The following is a 23,626-nucleotide window of genomic DNA, read 5'->3' on the forward strand; positions in this document are numbered from 1 at the left end:
TTGCTGAAATAACGTGGAAACAACGTTGGTTCAGCAAGTTTTTTTGAGTGTCTCAGATTTTTGAGTGTCTCAGATTTCCATAGTGGTGTACATTCGTTTCTAGCCCAAACCGTTTGGACTCTGCAGACGTTTCCATGAAAAGACAGATTTCCGGGACGTCACCTGGTCTGATAAACACTACTGTAGCTCTGCCACCCTCCACCGCAGAAGTGGAAGGCCAACATCAGTGGATGTGGTGGATTGAGACGCACCCATGCTAAAAAACTGATTTATGTCGATTGTGACGGGATTGTTTTATTATGCTAATTCGATTTTTGTGCGGCCCTCGACTCTAGTTAATCTATGTCACTTTTGTTTTCACATGGCTCATGCCCAGGAGGCAGCCCGGTTCCAAATAGATTGCAATCAATGCTAACCCGGTTCACCCAGGGGGCCGGGGCATGCCCGGGGCATTAATCAAATCCCCTCATTGGCACATCCCCGTATGGCAATGGCTTATTTGCATATAGGCCGACTGTAGCTCAGATTGGTTATGGTGCACAGGTCTGTGTAGAGTCTGGGCCTGGACAAGACTGACACGTTTTTATTATTTTTCATTTACAGTGGAGTAAAATTTGCCCAAATTTTCACAAATACCCGACTCAACGTCATTCCCAAACATGAAAACGTGAAAAATGCTTATTGTCACAAAATGTCAAAACAAATGCGCCATATTCTTCCAGAGGGGGTGTAGATAAACATATTTGAACAAGATTGAATGGGTCTAAAACACTGTCAGTTACTCTTTAACTACTATATATAAAATCATAATTTAATAATCTATTGTCTGGGTACAGCTTTGCCTTGTTGTCATAAGTATAAGTGAGAACAACGTGGGTTGCAATGTCTACAGATGTCATTTCCCGTGAGGTCACTTCCTGTGAGGTCTCTGCCTCTGAGGTCACTTCTTGTGATGTCACTTACTCCGGCGCAGGGAGATGCCCTGAAGCTTCCTGACTCTGCTCCTGGGGTCGATGGGCCTGCCCTCGGTTCTCTCCCTCTCTTTCTCTCTGGAGGGTAGTGCCAGGTGAGAGTTGGCACAGTAACTCGGTCTCTTGTAGTAGCGAATCAGGTCATAGCCCTCCGAGCCTGACAAGTCTGCAAGAGAAAAGGTCACCATGTCAGTTGTCAGGGAAAAACCATCGTCAGGGTTTTTATTTTGTTTATCTTTTTTTTAAATGTTTTTATACATGGTCACATCTCTATCCTCATATGCAGATACAGTATATGTGTATGTGGTGCAAACCTGGGTTAAAATACTATTTAAGGTATTTCAATTACTTTCAAGTATTTTTCTAAAGACAAGTAGTTGAATACTGGAATGTGTTTGGAAATACACTTGGAAAGTATTTGAAAATACTCAAAAACACTGACTCAAATACACTCCCAAGTATTTGAAACCCAGACATTTGAAAATAGTATTTGAAATAATTAATTGAAAATACTTTCAAATAGGAGGCTATTTATAGGAAATTATTTGAAAATACTTTCAAATATTTCCAATATAAGCAGTTGATTCAGGCCACATTATTTGAAAATACTCAAAAACACAGAAAATAATTTGTTAAATAACAAATAACGAAATACAAATGTATTTGAACCCAGATCTGATGTGGTGCTATCTATTGTTTATTATATTATTTTGTAAACCATTGTTGGGTACTTTTATGGGTTATTCTGTTATAGGTAGTCTGGTGTTAGACTTCACACATACAGTACTGACAATACAAACATTTTGTGTGCTTACTACATAATAGGTTTTACAAAAAGTTTTAAACTGGACACAATGAAGACACTGAGTCGTGATCTGAGCCCTTTGAGTTCAGATTTATTGTCACAACAGTGCACTAACGTAGCGTTGGAACAAACACCACCACATGGCCTGCTGCACAGTTTGTTCTTGGTGTGTGATCAATAAAATCTTCAATTCAAACAAAATAAGACAAAAAAAGTGGGGAAAAACAACCGGTTTGATGATTACCAAATGAAACCCCTTGAAGCAATACTCACAGAAAAAAAGTAAACATTGTTATGGCTTCAAATACATAAAGTGCTGTGAAAAAGTACTTTCTCCGTCAGATTTTCTGCATTTTTGAATATTTTTTACACTGAAAGTTATCAGATCTTCAACCAAAACCTAATATTATATAAAAGGGACCATGAGTGAACAAATAACAAACCATTTAGACATTTATTTATTAAAGAAAGTTGCAACACTCAATGCCCCCGTGCGAAAAAGTAATTGCCCCCTTATACTCAATAACTGGTCATGCCACCTTTATCTGCAATAACTGCAACCAAACGCTTTCTGTAGTTATCAATTAGTCTCTCACAGCGAGTGGAGGAATTTTGTACCACTCCTCCATGCAGAACTGCTTCAACTCAGTGACATTTGTGGGTTTTCAAGCATAAACTGCTAATTTCAGGTCCTGCCACATCTCAATGGGTTTGGCAAGCAGGGATGTTCTTGTCCCATCGCGCACTAGCGACTCCTGTGGCGGACCGGGCACAATGCACGCTGACACGGTCGCCAGGTGTACGGTGTGTCCTCCAACTCATTGGTGCGGTTGGCTTCCGGGTTAAGCGGGCGTTGTGTCAAGAAGCAGTGCGGCTTGGCAGGGTCGTGTTTCAGAGGACACACGGCTCTCGACCTTTGCCTCTCCCGAGTCCATACGGGAGTTGCAGCGATGGGACAAGACAGTAACTACCAATTGGATACCACAAAGTTGGGGAGAAAAAAGGGGTAAAAAAATATAAAATAAATATAACAGAATTAATGGTTCCTTCAATGATGGCAATGCATCCAAGTCATGATGCAGCAAAGCATCCCCAAACCATCACACTGCCACCACCATGCTTGACCATTGGTATGAGGTTCTTACTGTGGAATGCTGTGTTTGATTTTTGCCAGACATAACAGGGCCCATGTCAGCCAAAAAGTTCCACTTTTGACTCATCTGTTCATAGAACATTGTTCCACTCTTGAGGATCATCCAGGTGATTCTTTGGCAAACTTGAGATGAGCATTCAAGTTCTTCTTAGTGAGCAAGGGCTTCCACCTTGCTACTCTGCCATGAATCCCATTTTTGCCCAGTGGATTTCTGATGGTGGAATCATAAACACTGACCTTAGCCGAGGCGAGAAAGACCTAAAAATCCCTGGATGTTTTTCTAGAGTTTTTGGAGAGATTTTAGCAGGACGGCCACTCCTGGGAAATTCACTACTGTCCCAAACATTGTCCTGTTGGACAATATGTCTCTGATTGTGGTTCGGTGGAGCCCCAGAGCCTCAGAAATGGCTTTGTAACCCTTTCCAGACAGATAAGCATCAACAACGTTTTTCTGGAGGTCTTCAGGAATTTATTTTGATCCTGGCGTGATGTGCCTCTAAAACCTGTGCTCTGACAATTTCAATCTGATGGTAAGGACCAAAGTTAGTCAGATTTATATTAGGCAGGGCTGGCCCAAATCAGGGCTGGTTGTTAACCAAAGGACTCAAACAGCTGACTGTAATTATCCCTTTAATTGGGTGGAATTAACTGGGGGGCGGCAATAACTTTTTCACACCTGAAGATTGCATGTTTGGTTACCTCATTTTTTCTCTCAGATTCCCTCTATATACCACTACAACCAGTGGAGGCTGCTGAGGGGAGGACGGCTCATAATAATGGCTGGAACGGCGCAAAAGGAAGGGCATCAAACACATGTTTAATGTATTTGATACAATTCCACTTATTCAGCTCCAGCCATTACCACGAGCCAGTCCTCCCCAATTGAGGTGTCACCAACCTCCTGTGAGACCAACCCACAAAAAGATCAGACCAAATTCAATGTGAAAATGTGCAATAATGCAGAAAATCAGACGGGGCAAATACTTTTTCATGGCACAGTAAAAAAAACTGAAATAAGGGGATATATGGCGAAAAAACTAGAACAAGATGAACATGGTTTCGTCTGTTGTGATTTCATCCCAGGGTTTGCTGATGAGTTGGTCATAGAGAAAGTGGGGGTCACAGAAATGACTATACTGGCACTACTAAACCGTGGGCCTCGAACTTACTGTACTGCAATAGTTTGTTATCAATAACGTCATATTTCAATATCAACCTATACTAATTCATAGCAATAGAACATAGAAGCATACTACACTTCATATACCCACTCACACACCAATTCACAAAAAACTATGATCTATAGATTCTATACTCACCTATCAGCTTATCCTCATTTACACATGTCCATTTAAACCCTTCACACACAGTATGTAACCATTTTCAATGCAAGGATGGTAACCGATCAAAATGTAAATATCTGACAATATATGACGCTGTTTCAGGAAGGCATGAGATTGCTGGTTTTGAGTTGAAGTAAAGGGAGCAAATTTACAAAGATTGCATGTCATAAAATAGTAAATGAAGGCGTGAGAATGTGGCCATAAAAATGGGTCTGTGCATGTTTTTACGTTCTTCAGGGATTCTTCACTATGACAATGTTCCACAGTCCAGATAACAGGCATGACTAAGTACGATTTTGAATGACAGAACTAGTACCACAGGGTAGCGGTCAGATACAAATATATGTAATGGTAAAAAAAGAAAGAAAAAGGTAACACAGACCCTATCCCTTTGTATCACAAGAAACAACATCTAGAAATCATGGAAAGGGATAGCTGCCACAAAGTATTAACAATCACTAAACACTGACAAGATCTTGTGCTGAAAGATGTCACAAAAGCTTGCAAGCTAGCTAGATAGAGACATATAGACTGTTCTACAGGGCAACACTGAAGTGAGTAGTAAAGACGTATCTATTTTAAGGCAAAGATTCTTCCTTCTGGAGCAAAATAAATCATTTTGAGGAGCTTAAACAGAAGCATTTACCCTTTTGTAGATTGAGTTTTATTTTAACTCTAGCATATCTATAATATCTGTTGTTTTTCTATCTTTGGTCAAGGCAACAGGAATTTCTACACAGCGAACCTGGAGGCCATTTTGGAAAACCCCAAAGATGACCCAGTCAATACTGTACATGTACTATAAGTCTGCTTCTTGAACACAACATTAAATATTTTGATTCTTTACTTTCTACATTTCATTACGTGTAGTAACCTAGTGTTTGTTCTGTTTGTTTCGTTTTCTGTTTTTCTTTGTTTTTGAGATATAATAATTCTGTTAATGCTAAATTAATTTATTAACACAAAAAAATGAAATTATATTTACATGCTGTGAATGATTTGTAGAAAATGTATGTATTGGTAAATCAAGATGGATCAATCAGATTCCAAGTTTGTTCAACAGTTTTCACATCACAGTTGAACGTTGAGTGGGAATTAACTGACTCTCTCAACCCAATTCTTATCCACATATTGGAAAAGTCTCATGCTTTGTATGCACCAATGCATTTGATAAAGAAAGACTTGAGGATATGAGGATATTGTGTTGAGCTGCAGTGTCTTAAAGCAAAGTCAGAAGAAGTCCTGGAGTTGAAGTGCAAAGCGCAAATGACCAACTCATAATGATAAATTCACACCACTTTGAAATAATGAAACATTAACCCACTCATCCATGTCATTGGGGAGCACAGATTCAGCAGAGACACTGTACATCAGAAGTCTTAGAAACATGTTACTTCTCTCTGTTGACTACATTAAGACATTCAAAATTATAACTATACACAATAATTCATAAATAACATAGAACTGTTATGTACAATAAATACATATTATACTCTGGTAACCAGGAAACTCCCCTAGCTAGATATGCCAGGAACTAGAGAGAAAAGTAAGCAACGGAACCTAAGCACACATATACAGTATATTTTGGCATTGTAACATGTTATAAACGGTTGATTTCCCCTGCCCCGTAAAATGAATATGGTTGTTGCGTCCGGCTTAATAACAGTCGTATGATGTCATCACAATAACATTTGATGGTTGGAAATCAATCAAGCCTGCACTGTGGAAAACATAAATCACCTACAGTACATTGTAAAAATAGTAACATTACATACTATTTAGAGACAACTTATAAATCAATCATGGTTCTCTGGACATAGTTACTTTTTTCTTTAGATTTACAATAAACATATGGGAATTCTAATGCTAGAGAATCATAGGTCAACACAATACATCATTATATTTATATACATTACCTTACACAATATTGTTTCTTAAATATGTGTTATTTCTCTCTAAGAAGACGTTTCAATGATGAAGCCAAAACGTTTCGGATTTCATATTTAGATTGTACGTTAACGGGTAACCATGACTTAATTTCACTTTATTTGATGTGTGCTAGTTAGAAAGTGCATTCTAGTTGCAAAATGAAATGTAAAAGCGAAACAAATCTAACAATCGTTTATCTTATATATTTTATGTATGCAATATAAGCAAGACAAATGTTGTTGTACTTTATTCATTAATTACACTGGTGGAAATAATAATAACAGTTGTATGTAGATTCGCCATTCTTTCAACACCCTTCTTAAATTCGTCATTGTTTACATTTTGCTCGACACACACAGATGCACATACTGTACAAACACAGAGAGGTCTGAAGGTCCAAATGCAAACCAGGCCACTCTTCCATCACCCAGAACTTTGCTGTGATGAGTAGGAGCAGAGGAAGATACACAGAGCAAACTGAAAGCTCCTCTGGAAGGGCCTAGCTAGTGTGGAGGCCAGGGCAACACAGGGCAGCACTGTCCTGTCCTTTAGCCTTACCCTCTCATGTATCCGCCTGTGCGTGTGCCTGCCCCTCTCCAGTTGGAAGAAAGAGCCTATAAGTCCATCATGGCTCAAGAAATGGCAAAGGTCGAAATGTTTGTGCTAATTTGAAACCAGCACATTTACCATGGTAACACATGGACCGGCAAGTTAAGCTTTGATTTGGGAGAAAAAAGCAGACGGAAAAGCAGGATTCCACCAGAGACAGACAAAAGTGGAACTACACTCTTAGAAAAAAGGGTTCCTAAAGGGTTCTTCAGCTGTCCCCATAGATAGAAGAACCCTTTTTGGTTCCAGGTAGAACCCTTTCGGGCTCCATGTGGATCCCTCTGTTGAAAGGGGTTCTACCAGGAACCAAAAGCATTCCACCTGGAACCACAAAGGGTTATTAAAGGGTTCTCCTATGGAGACAGCCGAAGAACCCTTTTAGGATCTGAATAGCACCTTTTTTTGTAAGAGTATAGTGTTGAAAAAAAAGAATACACCAAAATAAAAGCAGTACACATCCAGCAGAGGGCAATCTGGAACATTAGACAGAGAGAGAGAGAGAGAGAGAGAGAGAGAGAGAGAGAGAGAGAGAGAGAGAGAGAGAGAGAGGTGTCCCCTGGTAAATGAAGTCTTTGTTGGGGAACTGAATGGGCAGTTAGTTTGGATTGGACGTAGGAGCAGCCACCACTGCTGCAGCCGCTAGAGACGCAGGTAAACTGTCATGATTACTGTCGTCAGAATCCTCCTCTTCTGTATCTGTGGGAGGGGAAGAGGACATATGGCACACTTAAAACTTCCTGCTCCAACTTCCTGGTCTCCTGGACCGCTGCATGGCATGCTGGGAAGGGGGAGGGGTTAATGACAATATAGGCCGTGATCCACAGCTAAGGCGAGGCTGACGCAACAACCAATGGTTGCATGCCACGTCATCGACTTTGTCATCGACTGGCAAATTGCTATAACATATGATGTGGTTAGCTGATACTTAAATACCTATCAAGGTGTTATAAGATCTGTCAGGCGTCAGCAACGTCTACACTCGGGAAGTCTGTCGAAATGACAGGAAAGCTGTAGGTACATTATGACCCCAAAAATTGTACATGATCAGTTTCGTAACTGAGGTTGGGGGTGATGGTTTTGAGAGTCAGTTGTCAAAGGGTGTTAACAGCTAAATGAGAGCGATTGTGTTTGCTCGGAAGAATAGCTTTGAGTTTCAGAGATAAGTCTGATAACAAAAGAACATGTTACGTATAGAGGGACAATGACAAAGTCCCTGTCAGGCTGGAACAAGACTGTAGATAATGATCATTGAACACACTGTCACCATAGTAACGTGAAGGACAGACTCAGGGGAAGGGATAAAAGAAATAAAGGATAGAAAGAGGTTGCCTTTGAGAGGGAGGATGTGGTGGAGGATGGCAGGGGTGAGTGAGCGTGTGAGTGACATTAGACATGTTTCCACAAGAGAGTCAGTCACAGTCCTGTGCTGTCACATCATAGCCTTAGTCAAATCAAATTTTTTCTGAATAGAAACTCGAAATTGCAGGACCAAACTACAATGTTTTAATGTGATTTTTCCATACCTTGTCATAACCGAAACTGCTTGTTTTCTACTCTTCGCTTTAAAAAGAGGAGACGTGTATTTGATTGGAAACGTAGCTGAGGTTCGCCCCGAGGGGAAAGAAAATGTTGTTTTACCGTCAGAAGTGTTTTTCTCACTGTCATCATCAGAGCCAGAGACAGGTGAGTCTAGGTCCTCTGGGACTTCCCCTGGAGTCAAATAAAACACTGTCATCAACCATCACAATGCCCCAGCACAAACCAAGCTAGAGACCACTGTCCACTAGATGCCTCACACATCCCCCTGACAGACAACACTGATTAAACAAAATAGTCACTGAGTATATAAAATACAGACTTATTGAAGAGGATATGATAACAGTTTCAAAATGCAATTTTAAAATCATTTTACATGCATATTCGACCAGCAGAGGGCACTATTTTACAACAAAATCATCAGGAGAGCAGCCAAGGATTCAGCAAAGACATTCTCTTCCACTACCATTTCTGAAGCAATAGCAACAACAGTTTGAGAGCACCAAGAAGATCACCAGACAAACTGACTCAAACTTTGGGTCCACCATATTCTAATCACTACTTGGCACTTTAAGTAGATGCTGTTCACAACTTCTTTAAACCAAGTATTATAAATAGAGAGCATATCTGTAGGAGCCTGTAACTGACTGTAAACTAACACGTACCGTTTTGCACTTGCTGGTTTTTCTCTGTGCTGGTGCTGCTGGTTTCAGGCTCCTTGGGGTCCAAGTGATTCAGCCCCGGTCCCGGTCCTGATGTTGTTGTGGTCCCGACGGCCCCCCCTGGGTCCTTATTCCCTTCCTCCTCTTTGGGCACGTCCTCCACCACTTCCTTTTTCGCCCCCTCTGCTTGTGTACCTTCTTCATCTCTCTCTTTCTTTTCTTCCTTCTCTTCTGTCATTCCAGGCTCTGTCTCCTCCTGCGAAGCCTTCTCCTCTGCTTCCCTTTTGGTTTTCTCCTCCAGATCTGTCAGAACCAAAACATATTTTGTATGTGTGAAAGAGCCCTACTCCACCTACTCCCTAACCCACCGAACCCCCAGCCAAGCCCTATCCTGCGTAGGGTGTCTAATGTATATCTTAGCTGCTTGGGTCTTCATTTCCTCTTGTCCTAAGACTGACAATACTTCCACCTCATGGCCTTGGACTGATCATTCCCATAACCCACCTATTTTTTTGTTTTGCTTTACCAATAGCCTCCTGGGTCTCCATTTCTCTCGGTTCTGGTGCACCTCTTTGTTCCTGGACCAAACCCACCCTGACAAGCCCTCTCCTGCCCTGGGCTCTTCTGTACCTTTCACCTCCTATGTCTTCCACTTCTCATCCTCCTCATTCTGTCTCATACCCTACTCCCCCAACCCACCAACCCTGCCAGACCCTTCCCTGTGAGGGGTTGAGGGGCCCTAGCCCCAGTGTACCTTTAGCAGCCTGGGTCTTCCATTTCTCTCTGTTCTGGTGCACCTCTTCGTTCCAGGTGGCCTTGAAGCCCTTATAGTCGATGGTTCCCGGAGAACAGTTGAGTGTTCCGCTGCCCTCTGAGCCTGTACTGATCACACTGGACCGCTTCCCATCCCCCACTGGAATACTGTTTAGACTGTATACAAAGAGAGACAGAGAATGTCATTCACCTGGCCTGTAACACACACCTTACATACCTACTGGGAATATGGCCACAGCAGACACTTGATTCCACAGTGACTTAAACCACAGAACAGTGGTTGCATACATTGTATATGATCCCTGCAGGAATTGAACCCACCACCGTGGTACACTTCCGTGACTGACCTGTCATACACAAAACAACGTAATGAACTACTGAGAATCTATTGAGATTCTACAGAGGGATTATATTGAACATGTGATTGGACATCACAGCCATGCTTAATGGATGTCTGAACTGAAAAACCTCAATTTGAGACATTGAGGAAATGAGGGTTTACAGTCCAGTGATTCTAGTACCACTATAATCACCCTGCGTGTGTATAATGAGCATTATATACATAGACAGATGGACTGGGTTGCAGAGGCTGGGGTAAGAAGAGGAGGTGGACAGATGTGGCTGTTTGCAAACACGATCTGCAAGTGTGTGTCTAGCGGGCAAAGCTGGTTGGAATGACGTCATTACAACCACTTTATAACTAATGTGCGTGTGTGTGTGTGTGTGTGTGTGTGTGTGTGTGTGTGTGTGTGTGTGTGTGTGTGTGACAGAGAAATAAAGTGAGGAAGTGTTTAAGCCTCTTTATCCAGATATGCCTCGGAGAAAAGAGAGAGAGAGAGAAAGAGAGAGAGTGAGAGCGAGAGAGACAGGGGGAAAGAGACAAATCAGGGGTGAGGAGGAAGATGGAGGGAGGGATGGATGAGTGTTCCAAGTAATGTTTATAATCCTTCTATTCTGTTGATGATGATGGCATGACTTTGTTGATGTAACAGCAGGACAGTTGATGATCCCAGCTGATGTTGTTAGGTCTATTTGTGTGTGTGTGTGGACGTGTTTAACTATACTTGAGGGGACCAGAAGTCCCCACAAAAATAGTAAACAAACAAAAATGTGACCACCTCGGGAGATTTTGTTGGTCCCCACAAGGTCAAATACTATTTCTCTGAGGTTTAGGGTTAAGGTTAGAATTAGTGTTAGGGTTAGAATTAGGTTTAAGGTCAGGTTTAGGAGCTAAGGTTAGTTTTAGGGTTAGAGTTAGGAATTAGGGTTATGTTTCAAATCAAATCAAATTTTATTTGTCACATGTGCCGAATACAACAGGTGTAGACCTTACAGTGAAATGCTTACTTACAAGCCCTTAACCAACGATGCAGTTTTAAGAAAAATAAGTGTTAAGAAAGTATTTACAAAAATAACAAATAACTAAAGAGCAACAATACAATAACAGTAGCGAGGCTATATACAGGGGGTACCGGTACAGAGTCAATGTGCAGAGGCACAGGTTAGTTGAGGTAATTGAGGTAATATGTACATGTAGATAGATGTAAAGTGACTATGCATAGATAATAAACAGAGAGTAGCAGCAGTGTAAAAATAGTGGGGGTCAATGTAAATAGTCGGGATAGCCATTTGATTAGCAATTCAAGAGTCTTATGGCTTGGGGATAGACATTTTACATTTTAGTCATTTAGCAGACGCTCTCATTTTTTATTTTTTCGTACTGGTCCCCCATGGGAATCAAACCCACAACTCTGGCATTGCAAACACCATGCTCTACCAACTGAGCCACACAGGATCGAAGCTGTTAAGAAGCCTTTTGGACCTAGACTTGGTGCTCCGGTACCACTTGCCGTACTGTAGCAGACAGAACAGTCTACGACTAGGGTGGCTGAAGTCTTTGGCAATTTTTATGGCCTTCCTCTGACACCGCCTGGTATAGAGGTCCTGGATGGCAGGAAGCTTGGCCCCAGTGATTTGCTGGGCCGTACGCACTACCCTCTGTAGTGCCTTGCGGTCGGAGGCTGAGCCGTTGCCATGCCAGGCGGTGATGCAACCAGTCAGGATGCACTTGATGGTGCAGCTGTAGAACTTTTTATGGATCTGATGACCCATGCCAAAACTTTTCAGTCTCCTGAGGGAGACTGTTGTGCCCTTTTCACGACTGTCTTGGTGTGTTTGGGCCAAGATAGTTTGTTGGTGATATGGACACCAAGGAACTTGAAGCTCTCAACTTGCTCCACTACAGCCCCACTAATGAGAATGGGGGCATGCTCGGCCCTCCTTTTCCTGTAGTCGACAATCATCTCCTTTGTCTTGATCATATTGTGGCAGAGGTAGTTATCCTGGCACCACACTGCCAGGTCTCTGACCTCTTCCCTATAGGCTGTCTCATTGTTGTCGGTGATCAGGCCTATCATTGTTGTGTCATCGGAAAACTTAATGATGGTGTTGGAGTCGTGCATGGCCATGCAATCCTGGGTGAACAGGGAGTACAGGAGGGGACTGAGCACGCACCCCTGAGGGGCCCCCGTGTTGTTACCTACACTTACCACCTGGGGGCGGCCCATGCTGAGCTGTAGTCAATGAGTAGCATTCTCACGTAGGTGTTCCTTTTGTCCAGGTGGGAAAGGGCAGTGTGGAGTGGAACAGAGATTGCTTCATTTGTGGATCTGCTGGGGAGGTATGCAAATTGGAGTTGGTCTAGAGTTTATGGGATGATTGTGTTGATGTGTTGATGATGAGCAGCCTTTCAAAGCACTTCATGGCTACAGGCGTGAGTGCTATGGGTCGGTAGTCATTTAGACACGTTACCTTGGTGTTCTTGGGCACAGGGACTATGGTGGTCTGCTTGAAACATGTTGGTATTACAGACTCGGTCAGGGAGAGGTTGAAAATGTCAGTGAAGACACTTGCCAGTTGATCAGCGCATGCTCTGAGTACACATCCTGGTAATCTGTCTGGCCCTGCGGCCCTGTGAATGTTGACCTGTTTAAAGGTCTTACTCATATCGGCTACGGAGAGTCGTCCAGAACAGCTGGTGCTCTCATGCACGCTTCAGTTTTGTTTTCCTCGAAGCGAGCATAGAAGTCATTTAGCTAATCTGGTAGGCTCGTGTCACTGGTTAGCTTGCGGCTGTGCTTCCCTTTGTAGTCCGTAATAGTTTCCAAGTCCTGCCATATCCGAAGAGCGTTGGAGCCGGTGTAGTAGGATTCAATCTTAGTCCTGTATTGATGCTTTGTCTGTTTGATGGTTCGTCGGAGGGCATAGCGGGATTTTTTTACAAGTGTCCGGGTTAGACACCGGTTCCTTGAAAGCGTCAGCTCTACCCTTTAGCTCAGTGCGGATGTTGCATCTAATACATGGCTTCTGGTTGGGGTATGTGCGTACATCACTGTGGTGATGACGTCATCGATGTACTTATTAATGACGCCGGTGATTGATGTGGTGTACTCCTCAATGCCATCGGAAGAATCCCATAACATATTCAAGTCTGTGCTAGTAAAACAGTCCTGTTGCTTAGCATCTGCGTCATCTGACCACTTCTGTTTTGAGCGAATTACTGTTACTTCCTGGTTTAGGTTTTGCTTGTAAGCAAGAATCAGGAGGATAGAGTTATGGTCAGATTTTACAAATGGAGGGCGAGGGAGAGCTTTGTACGCATCTCTGTGTGTGGAGTAAAGGTGGTCTAGAGTTTTAATTCCTCTGGTTGCACATACAACATGCAGATAGAAACGAGGTAAAACGGATTTAAGTTACCATGCATTAAAGTCCCCGGCCACTAGGAGCGCTGCCTCTGGATGTGCATTTTCTTGTTTGCTTATGTCTTATACAGCTCGTTGAGTGCAATCTTAGTGCCAGCATCATTTTGTGGTGGTAAATAGACAGCTATGAAAAATATAAATGAAAAGTCTCTTGGTAAATAGTGTGGTCTACAGCTTATCATGAGATATTTTACCTCAGGCAAGCAAATCCTAGAGACTTCCTTAATATTAGATTTCGTGCACCTGCTGTTATTGACAAATAGACACAAACCGCCATCCCTTGTCTTACAGGAGGCAGCTGTTCTATCTTGCCGATGGACCAAAAACCCAGCCAGCTGTATATTATCCATGTCGTCATTCATCCACGACTCGGTGAAACATAAGATATTATAGTTTATAATGTCTCTTTGTTAGGATAGTCTTGATCGGAGCTCATCCAGTGTTTTATCCAATTATTGTACGTTGAGTAATAGTACGAAGGTAGAGGCGGGTTACCCACTCACCGTCGGATTCTTAGAAGGCACCGCGACCTACGTCCCCTATATCTCCATTTGTTCTTCATGCGAATGACTGGGATTTGTACCCTGTCCGGTGTCGGAAGTAAATCCTTCCCGTCCGACTCGTTAAACAAAAAATCTTCGTCCAGTACGAGGTGAGTAATCACTGTTCTGATATCCAGAAGCTCTTTTCGGTCATAAGAGATGGTGGCAGAAACATTATGTTCAAAATAAGTTACAAATAACTCAAAAAAACACACACAAAAGCACAATTGGTTAGGAGCTTGTAAAACGGCAGCCATTTCCTCCACCGCCATTAGAAAATGTTTTTCCGGGTTAGGGTTAAGGTTAGGTTTTCGAGTTAAAGTTAGGGTCAAGGTCAGGGTAAGGATATGAGTTAGGGGTTTGGGAAAATAGGATTTTGAATGGGATTGAATTGTGTGTCCCCACAAGGTTAGTTGTACAAGACTGTGTGTGTGTGTGTGTGTGTGTGTGTGTGTGTGTGTGTGTGTGTGTGTGTGTGTGTGTGTGTGTGTGTGTGTGTGTGTGTGTGTGTGTGTGTGCAAGCAAGGGTGAAAGATTATTTGTGTTATTGTCAAATCAAATCAAAGTACAATGAAATGCTTACTTGCCAGCTCTCCTCTCAGTACAGCAACTAAAAAGAAATATAAAAAAATATTAAATAAAAAATCTAGTAAGAAAGATAACACAAGCATCCAGTAAAAAAGAAGAGGCAAATAAAGAAATATAAGTAAATATATTAGTTGTTTACACATGTGCGGTGGAAGTGGTGCATGCATGAACATGCGTGTTAAAACTGTTCCTCATGTCTTTAGAGCCTATGGAAATGTTAAGAGCTGACCTGGGCTCAGTATCAGGCCCATCAAAGGGCACTGGTGATAATGTTAAAGGTCCAATGCAGCTGTTTTTGTTTTCAATTAAAATGGTAAAAAATAAACAAAAGTAGCTTAGCAAAGAGCAATTTCTCAAGCAAGAATTTTGCTATGACTGTCTGGGAGTTGTCTCAGTGGGGAGGGTAAAACTTAAAACTAGCTTTTACTGGCAGAGTGCTTTGGAACTCGCTTTCTTATTTGGGGTGGCAGGTAGCCTAGCGGTTAGAGCATTGGGCTGTAACCGAAAGGTTGCTGGATTGAATCCCTGAGCTGACAAGGTCATTCTGCCATTGAACAATGCAGTTAACCCACTGTTCCCCAGTAGACAATCATTGTAAATAAGAATTTGTTCTTAACTGACATGCCTAGTTAAATAAAGGCTAAAATAAAAATATTGCTCTATTAACAAATTAACAGCCTGGAAGAGATTTCAGGCTGTCTTTTCAAACAGTTCTTACACTAAAAGAGCATTATCATCATTTTCACAATTTAACAGTATTATTCCAACCACATAGTTTGGAAATATACACTCACTGGCCAGTTTATTAGGTACACAACCCGTTCATGAAAATGGATCGCATCCAGTTACTGTTCGATTGAACATTAGAACGGGCAAACGAGTGACCTAAGCAACTTTGAGCGTGGTAAGATTATCGGTGCCAGGTGCGCCAGATCCAGTATCTCAGAAACGGACGCCCTCCTGGGCATTTCAGATAGGTGTAACAGGATAAGTGTACCTATTAAACTAGCTGGTGAGTGTCTATAAAACAGAGCAAAATTACATTTTTGACTGCACTGGGCCTTTAAGAGCTGATCTGGACTCAGTATGAAGCCCATCAGTGTGTGAATAAATGGCACAATGTAGTGTTTGCATGATAAAAAACTATAGCAACATGGTCCATAATGGATGACCATTAGAGAGCAGAATAAAGAGAATAAAAAGAATGGAGAGATTACTAAGTGCTACAATCAGTCTGTCCTCTTCAACCACCAGACACTGGCTGTCACCTAGTCACCATGGACGTATTATCCCAGACCATTTATTCTATTCTAACTGACAACACTGTCTCTCTTAATGTGTCTCTTGACTCTTAGTGTGTCTCACTCAGACTGACTAAAACAGCGATGAAAAGGAGTAATTCATTCCAGGAAACTACAGCTGATGTGTACAGCCATAAGACTACTAGCACATCTTTGCACGATGAGAAGTATTTTATTTTTATTATTTTCAGCCATTTACACGCACACACACACACACACACACACACACACACACACACACACACACACACACACACACACACACAGCCATACGTGACAGAGACCAGTCAGTGGAGACACAGCCATAGAGCCTCGGGCAGGAAATTAGATTATAATTACTCATACCAGCTGACATGTTGTTCAGCTTCATTTAGTTATCATTAGACAGACGACTGGAGGACCCCCGGCTTGTTATTTTTAGAGCATCACTGCGTCCACATCCTAAATAGCACCTTATTCCTTACATAGTGCACTACTTTTTACCAGGGCCCATAGGGCTCAGATCAAAAGTAGTGCACTACAGTATGTAGGGAATAGAGTGGAATTTGGGATCAATCTGTATCTGAAGAACAGCCCAGTCTCTGATGTGTCAATGTATGTTTTTCCATGTTTATTTAATCTCCCTAGGAGTCATATAAAGGATGAGATTTTAAATTATGTTATAGATTCGCCAAGACATATGATGAGCATGTCATCTTCACATCTGTCTGCTTGGTTGCACTCTAGATAACATCAGTATGATTCACCTGCAGTATATCATCATCACTCACTAGACCAAAACACGTGATGTACAGGGTAAATATGAAGGGGTTGATTCCAAAACATGATAAACACACATTTTTCATGTTTGCATTTTTTTTTTAAATCTGAAATAAATGTACATGGGTCCCTTTAATTGTGTATGAGTTATGGATGTTATCATGCTTTTAAAACATTTACTTGAGATATGCTTTAGAATGTTTGTTTTTTTGCAAAACGCGATATCCAACACAGTTCCTGACCAAAACGTGTTACATTCAGTAGCATCTGTTTCGAGTTTCATGAGAGTTGTGACATTGAGGTTTCTGCATTATTATGCATTTACACGACACTACAACCACAGATAGAACAATGAGACAGATATTTCACCGGATGTATGAATGTGAAGCATCTGGTTGGTGTTTCCACTCACTTCCAAATATGGTGGTGAGAGGAAACCCAGTGGCCGGCAGTGGCAGTGCGAGAAGATAGAGCAAGATGGATTTTGGCCAACATTCTGCTAATTTTCTCATCAATGAAACATTTGATCTCAATACAGTTTTCTGTTTCCCAAACTAAAATCTGCTACGAACAGTGGACTAAGTTTTGTGTTTAGAGGGAGTGCAAGGGCGAATTGAGTTATTCCACACGTTCACTTCACAGAGTAAACGTTCCCTAACGGAAATATGCAAATACATGCTAGAACGGCCAATAGGCTCTCGCTAGCTTGTGCTTGGCTCTGCACACCTCCTTGTTATGCCCACTATGATTCATTTGCTCCCATTGGAAACGACAGGCTGGGGTCTATCTTGGGTTAGTTATGAAAATCTTTGCTACAACATTACAGTATATGGCAGCCATGTTAGCTCCCGTTAACAGAATGAGCATTATGATGCATTTAGCCTACATGACAGTTACAAATTATAGTTGCTTAAATGTCGAAAAAGAAAACACATTGTACAGTCGTGGCCAAAAGTTTTGAGAATGACACAAACATACATTTTCACAAAGTTTGCTGCTTCAGCGTCTTTAGATATTTTTGTCAGATGTTACTATGGAATAATGAAGTATAATTACAAGCATTTCATAACTGTCAAAGGCTTTTAATGACAATGACACAAACATGAAGTTGATGCAAAGAGTCAATATTTGCAGTGTTGACCCTTCTTTTTCAAGACCTCTGCAATCTGCCCTGGCATGCTGTCAATTAACTTCTGGGCCACATCCTGACTGATGGCAGCCCATTCTTGCATAATCAATGCTTGGAGTTTGTCAGAATTTGTGGGTTTTTGTTTGTCCACCCGCCTCTTGAGGATTGACCACAAGTTCTCAATGGGATTAAGGTCTGGGGAATTTCCTGGCCATGGACCCAAAATATCGATGTTTTGTTCCCCGACCCACTTAGTTATCCCTTTTGCTTTATAGCAAAGTCCATCATGCTGGAAAAGGCATTGTTCGTCACCAAACTGTTCCTGGATGGTTGGGAGAAGTTGCTCTCGGAGGATGTGTTGGTACCATTCTTTATTCATGGTTTTGTTCTTAGGTAAAATAGTGAGTGAGCCCACTCCCTTAGCTGAGAAGCAACCCCACACATGAAGGGTCTCAGGATGCTTTACTGTTGGCATGACACAGGACTGTTGGTAGCGCTCACCTTGTCTTTTCCGGACAAGCTTTATTCCGGATGCCCCAAACAATCGGAAAGGGGATTCATCAGAGAAAATGACTTTACCTCAGTCTTCAGCAGTCCAATACGTGTACCTTTTGCAGAATATCAGTCTGTCCCTGATGTTTTTCCTGGAGAGAAGTGGCTTCTTTGCTGCCCTTCTTGACACCAGCCCATCCTCCAAAAGTCTTCGCCTCACTGTGCGTGCAGATGCACTCACACCTGCCTGCTGCCATTCCTGAGCAAGCTCTGTACTGGTGGTGCCCCAATCCCACAGCTGAATCAACTTTAGGAGACGGTCCTAGCGCTTGCTGGGTTTTCTTGGGCGCCCTGAAGCCTTCTTCACAACAATTGAACCACTCTCCTTGAAGTTCTTGATGATCCGATAAATGGTTGATTTAGGTGCAATCTTACTGGCAGCAATATCCTTGCCTGTGAAGCCCTTTTTCTGCAAAGCAATAATGAGGGCACATGTTTCCTTCCAGGTAACCATGGTTGACAGCGGAAGAACAATGATTCCAAGCACCACCCTCCGTTTGAAGCTTCCAGTCTGTTATTCAAACTCAATCAGCATGACAGAGTGATCTCCAGCCTTGTCCTTGTCAACACTCACATCTGTGTTAATGAGAATCACTGACATGATGTCAGCTGGTCCTTTTGTGGCAGGGCTGAAATGCAAGGGAAATGTTTTTTGGGATTCAGTTCATTTGCATGGCAAAGAGGGACTTTGCAATTAATTGCAATTCATCTGATCACTCTTCATAACATTCTGGAGTATCTGCAAATTGCCATCATACAAACTGAGGCAGCAGACTTTGTGAAAATCAATATTTGTGTCATTCTCACAACTTTTGGCCATGACTGTAGACACTGTTCGCCCTCTGGATACAATATATTGGCTATGTGATAGGCACAATACAGTTGAAACAAATTGATTATTTTTATATTTATTTATGTGATAATTGATCATTTATTATACGTAACTGTTTAAAACCCAATATGGATACCTTTTCTATTGGAGCTCTGCTGTATAGCATTTATTTACCTCTGAATAAATAGCGTTTATTTACTTCTGGATACATAGCGTTTATTTACCTCTGGATACATAGCGTTTACTTACCTCTGGATACATAACATTTATTTACCTCTGGATACATAGCGTTTATTTACCTCTGGATACATAACGTTTATTTACTTCTGGATACATAGCGTTTATTTACCTCTGGATAAATAACGTTTATTTACCTCTGGATACATAGCGTTTATTTACCTCTGGATACATAACGTTTATTTACTTCTGGATACATAGTGTTTATTTACCTCTGGATACATAACGCTTATTTACTTCTGGATACATAGCGTTTATTTACCTCTGGATACATAGCGTTTATTTACCTCTGGATACATAACGTTTATTTACCTCTGAATACATAACGTTTGTTTACCTCTGGATACATAGCGTTTATTTACCTGTGGATAAATAACGTTTATTTACCTCTGGATACATAGCGTTTATTTACCTCTGGATAAATAACGTTTATTTACCTCTGGATACATAGCGTTTATTTACCTCTGGATACATAGTGTTTATTAACCTCTGGATAAATAACGTTTATTTACCTCTGGATACATAGCGTTTATTTACCTCTGGATACATAGCGTTTATTTACCTCTGGATAAATAACGTTTATTTACCTCTGGATACATAACATTTGTTTACTTCTGGATACATAGCGTTTATTTACTTCTGATACATAGCGTTTATTTACCTCTGGATACATTGCGTTTATTTACCTCTGGATACATAACGTTTATTTACCTCTGAATACATAACGTTTATTTACCTCTGGATACATAACATTTATTTACCTCTGGATACATAACATTTGTTTACCTCTGGATACATAACGTTTATTTACCTCTGGATACATAGCGTTTATTTACCTCTGGATACATAACGTTTATTTACCTCTGGATACATAGCGTTTATTTACCTCTGGATATATAGCGTTTTGCCACAAAACATGATTATTTGTTACTCTAAAAAAAAATTACCTTGCAATATATTTGAAACAAAATTACCTTTGTCTTTTCACTAGCCCATGTCATGGTAAGATGAACAAATAATAGCTCTATCTGTTTCACAAGATGTGTGTTCACATTCATTTACAAACATTTCAAGAAATTGATATATCACATTTTGGAATGTGTGTGTACAGTATGTGTGAGTGCGTGTGTGTGCATGCATGCATGTGTGTGTGTAATAAGGTCAGTATGTTGACAGTGTCACCTGGAGCGTCTGAACCCAGCCAGGCCGGAACGAGACGCCTCGTCGATCAGTGGCGTCACAATCTTCTCTGTCATGTCTGAGAGGACTGTGAATGTGGGCTCCACGATGAAATCAATAAATCCTGAGGGAATGAGAGACATATAGAACCACTGAGATCTATCTATCTATCTATCTATCTATCTATCTATCTATCTATCTATCTATCTATCTATCTATCTATCTATCTATCTATCTATCTATCTATCTATCTATCTATCTAGAACTGTGTATACAACAATGTTACACTGACTCACCAATTTGAGACTGGGCCACCATGGTTGACTTTCGGTCACACAGAGGAGAGAAGGGCAGGCCCAGCTCTGCTTCTTTATCCCCCTGAGAACACAACATGACCACAATGAACACTGCTTCTGAGTCTTTATGTATGGAGGAATACAGTCCCTCACAGCGTAAGTGTACTTCATACCAAAGACATGGGGAAGAGGTATGCTTTCCAAAATTCAATTACCAGGTTTTCCAGAAATCCCTGTTGGAAGATTTCCGGAGTCAGAAGGGAATAAGCAGTGAATCCGGAATTCTCTTAACATTACTTCTGAAAAACTTGGGAATTTTGGGGAACTTTGCAACCCTAAGTAGGGGCATTTATTACTGGCCCCAGCAGAGAGAAAAAAACAACAACTGTCATTTGAATGTCAAACAGCCTCTATCCTAGGTGATTACACCCCAGTTTGTTCTCTCCACTCTACTTCTATCTCCCAGTACTGTTGACTTCCCCTGCGACCAGGGTGCTTCCTCTATCCTAGGTGATTACACCCCAGTTTGTTCTCTCCACTCTACTTCTATCTCCCAGTACTGTTGACTTCCCCTGCGACCAGGGTGCTTCCTCTATCCTAGGTGATTACACCCCAGTTTGTTCTCTCCACTCTACTTCTATCTCCCAGTACTGTTGACTTCCCCTGCGACCAGGGTGCTTCCTCTATCCTAGGTGATTACACCCCAGTTTGTTCTCTCCACTCTACTTCTATCTCCCAGTACTGTTGACTTCCCCTAAAAATCAACCTTGTCAGTCGGCCTGAACAGAACAACATCAAAGAAAAGGAAAACTATGTATGGTAAAAAAATATTGGTATGTCCTGGTCATTCATTATACTTGACATTTCTATTAATATGATTAGTGGAGCAGCACCTGGGAATGAACCGATTACATTTCACCATGGCTTTGTTCCAAATAGCACCATCCTGTTCCCTATGTAGTGCACTACTTTTGACCAGAGGCCTATGGGACGCAGCATTTTTTCAAATTCTAGAAAGAGACCACACTCTACCGGCTAATTTCATTTTCACAGAACAGAGTGAGGTGTTAATTAGCATGTAATGGTAATGGTGAGGATATCCCTAATAGAAAATCGGGATAGGATTCACTGTTGGTTGACTCCGGGTAAATTTCTTCATGTTCTTGTTAATATCCAATGCAATTTTATAATGTATTCCATTTTTTAAATATATTTAGAATTTTCAAGAACAGCTATATTACTCATTGTCACTTTATATTCATAATGATGACAGATGTAATTTATGCAATTCATAAAGAATAATATCCTCCTTTTGTTTAAAGAAATTGGATGTCCTTGTGAAATACCTTGTGAAATTACTGTCCAATATCTCTTATAAATAATGACTTGACAATGTGACATTCAGAAGTGCAGATTTTTCAGGTTTCACTATTTGGAGATCTACTTCTTGTCTTGCGAGAGGAGTGGTAGTCTAGTATCAGATTAATGGGATTAGTGTTGAGCAAGGAAGGAATGAAAACCTATTTGGGAAGGTAGTAGGATTAGGAAGATGCCAGCACTACGTATTAGACTTGGTACACTGGACCTTGTTCCATACCTATCTGACCAGGGTCCATATTCATGAAGCCTCTCAGAGTAGGAGTGCTGATCTTGGATCAGGTCCCCCTGATCTATATCAGCATTCTTAATGGTGCCCAAGTGGTGGTTAGGGTTTAGGGTGAAGTTTTAGGTGTTAAGGGTCAGGGGTTAGAGATCTGGGGTAAGGGGTTAGTATACACGGACCTGTCTGAAAAACTCTTCCAAGAGTGATGTGGTCCACCTGTGGTGCAGATCCCAGTTCTTGGCTGGGTGGCTGATGTCAGCTGTGTGCAGAATCAGTGATAAGGCCTTGGGCTTGAGAATCCTACAGAGAAAAACAGTGTTGAGCTAATTAAATCAAATCAAACTTTGTCACATGCGCCAAATACAACTGGCGAAGACCTTACCGTGAAATGCTTCCTTAACCAACAGTGCAGTTCAAGAAAGGGTTTAAGAAAATATTTACCAAATAAACTAAAGTAAAAAACAATAAAAGTAACACAATAAAATAACAATAACAAGGCCATAGACATGGGGTACCAGTACCGAGTCAATGTGCAGGGATACAGGTTAGTCAAGGTAATTGGTACATGTAGGTAGGGGTAAAGGGACTATGCATAGATAATAAATAGCCAGTAGCAGCAGTGTAAAAACAAATGGGGGGGTCAATGTAAGTAATCCGGGTGGCCATGTGATTAATTGTTCAGCAGTGTTATGGCTTGGGGGTAGAAGCTGTTAAAGAGCCTTTTGTTCCTAGAATTGGCGCTCCAGTACTGCTTGCCGTGCGGTAGCAGAGAGAACAGTCTATGACTTGGGTGACTGGAGTCTTTCACAATTTTTTGGACTTTCCTCTGACACTGCCTAGTATATAGGTCCTGGATGGCAGAAAGCTTGGCCCCAGTGATGCAGTGGGCCGCAGTCATGGGTGAACAGGGAGTACAGGAGGGGACTAAGCACACATCCCTGAGGGGCCCCAGTGTTGAGGATCAGCATGGCAGACGTGTTGCTGCCAACCCTTACCACTTGGGGCGGCCCATTAGTAAGTCCAGGATCCAGTTGCAGAGGGAGGTGTTTAGTCCTGTGGTGGTCT

At 41.6% G+C, this 23,626-nt stretch overlaps 1 protein-coding gene across 4 annotated transcripts in view; it reads right to left on the reverse strand.

The window, feature by feature from the left end:
• Nucleotides 1-568: 568 nt before the first annotated feature.
• Nucleotides 569-23,626, reverse strand: part of pde1ca (phosphodiesterase 1C, calmodulin-dependent a) — a 169,584-nt gene continuing 146,526 nt past the window's right edge. For 2 of the 4 annotated variants that reach the window (XM_029698701.1, XM_029698718.1), the window contains 8 exons: nucleotides 22,741-22,861; nucleotides 20,959-21,040; nucleotides 20,666-20,786; nucleotides 14,669-14,695; nucleotides 9,763-9,938; nucleotides 9,012-9,311; nucleotides 8,449-8,520; nucleotides 569-1,137 (listed from right to left, as the gene is read on the reverse strand). In XM_029698701.1, coding sequence (XP_029554561.1) covers nucleotides 956-1,137; nucleotides 8,449-8,520; nucleotides 9,012-9,311; nucleotides 9,763-9,938; nucleotides 14,669-14,695; nucleotides 20,666-20,786; nucleotides 20,959-21,040; nucleotides 22,741-22,861 — 1,081 coding nt within the window. In that variant the 3' untranslated portion in view covers nucleotides 569-955. Of the gene's footprint in view, nucleotides 1,138-5,634; nucleotides 7,507-8,448; nucleotides 8,521-9,011; nucleotides 9,312-9,762; nucleotides 9,939-14,668; nucleotides 14,696-20,665; nucleotides 20,787-20,958; nucleotides 21,041-22,740; nucleotides 22,862-23,626 lie in introns of those variants that run through there. The other 2 variants (XM_029698710.1, XM_029698726.1) reach the window with 2 other exon arrangements.

This window comes from Salmo trutta, chromosome 2, assembly GCF_901001165.1.
Source record: "Salmo trutta chromosome 2, fSalTru1.1, whole genome shotgun sequence".
In the NCBI taxonomy this organism is placed as follows: domain Eukaryota; kingdom Metazoa; phylum Chordata; class Actinopteri; order Salmoniformes; family Salmonidae; genus Salmo; species Salmo trutta.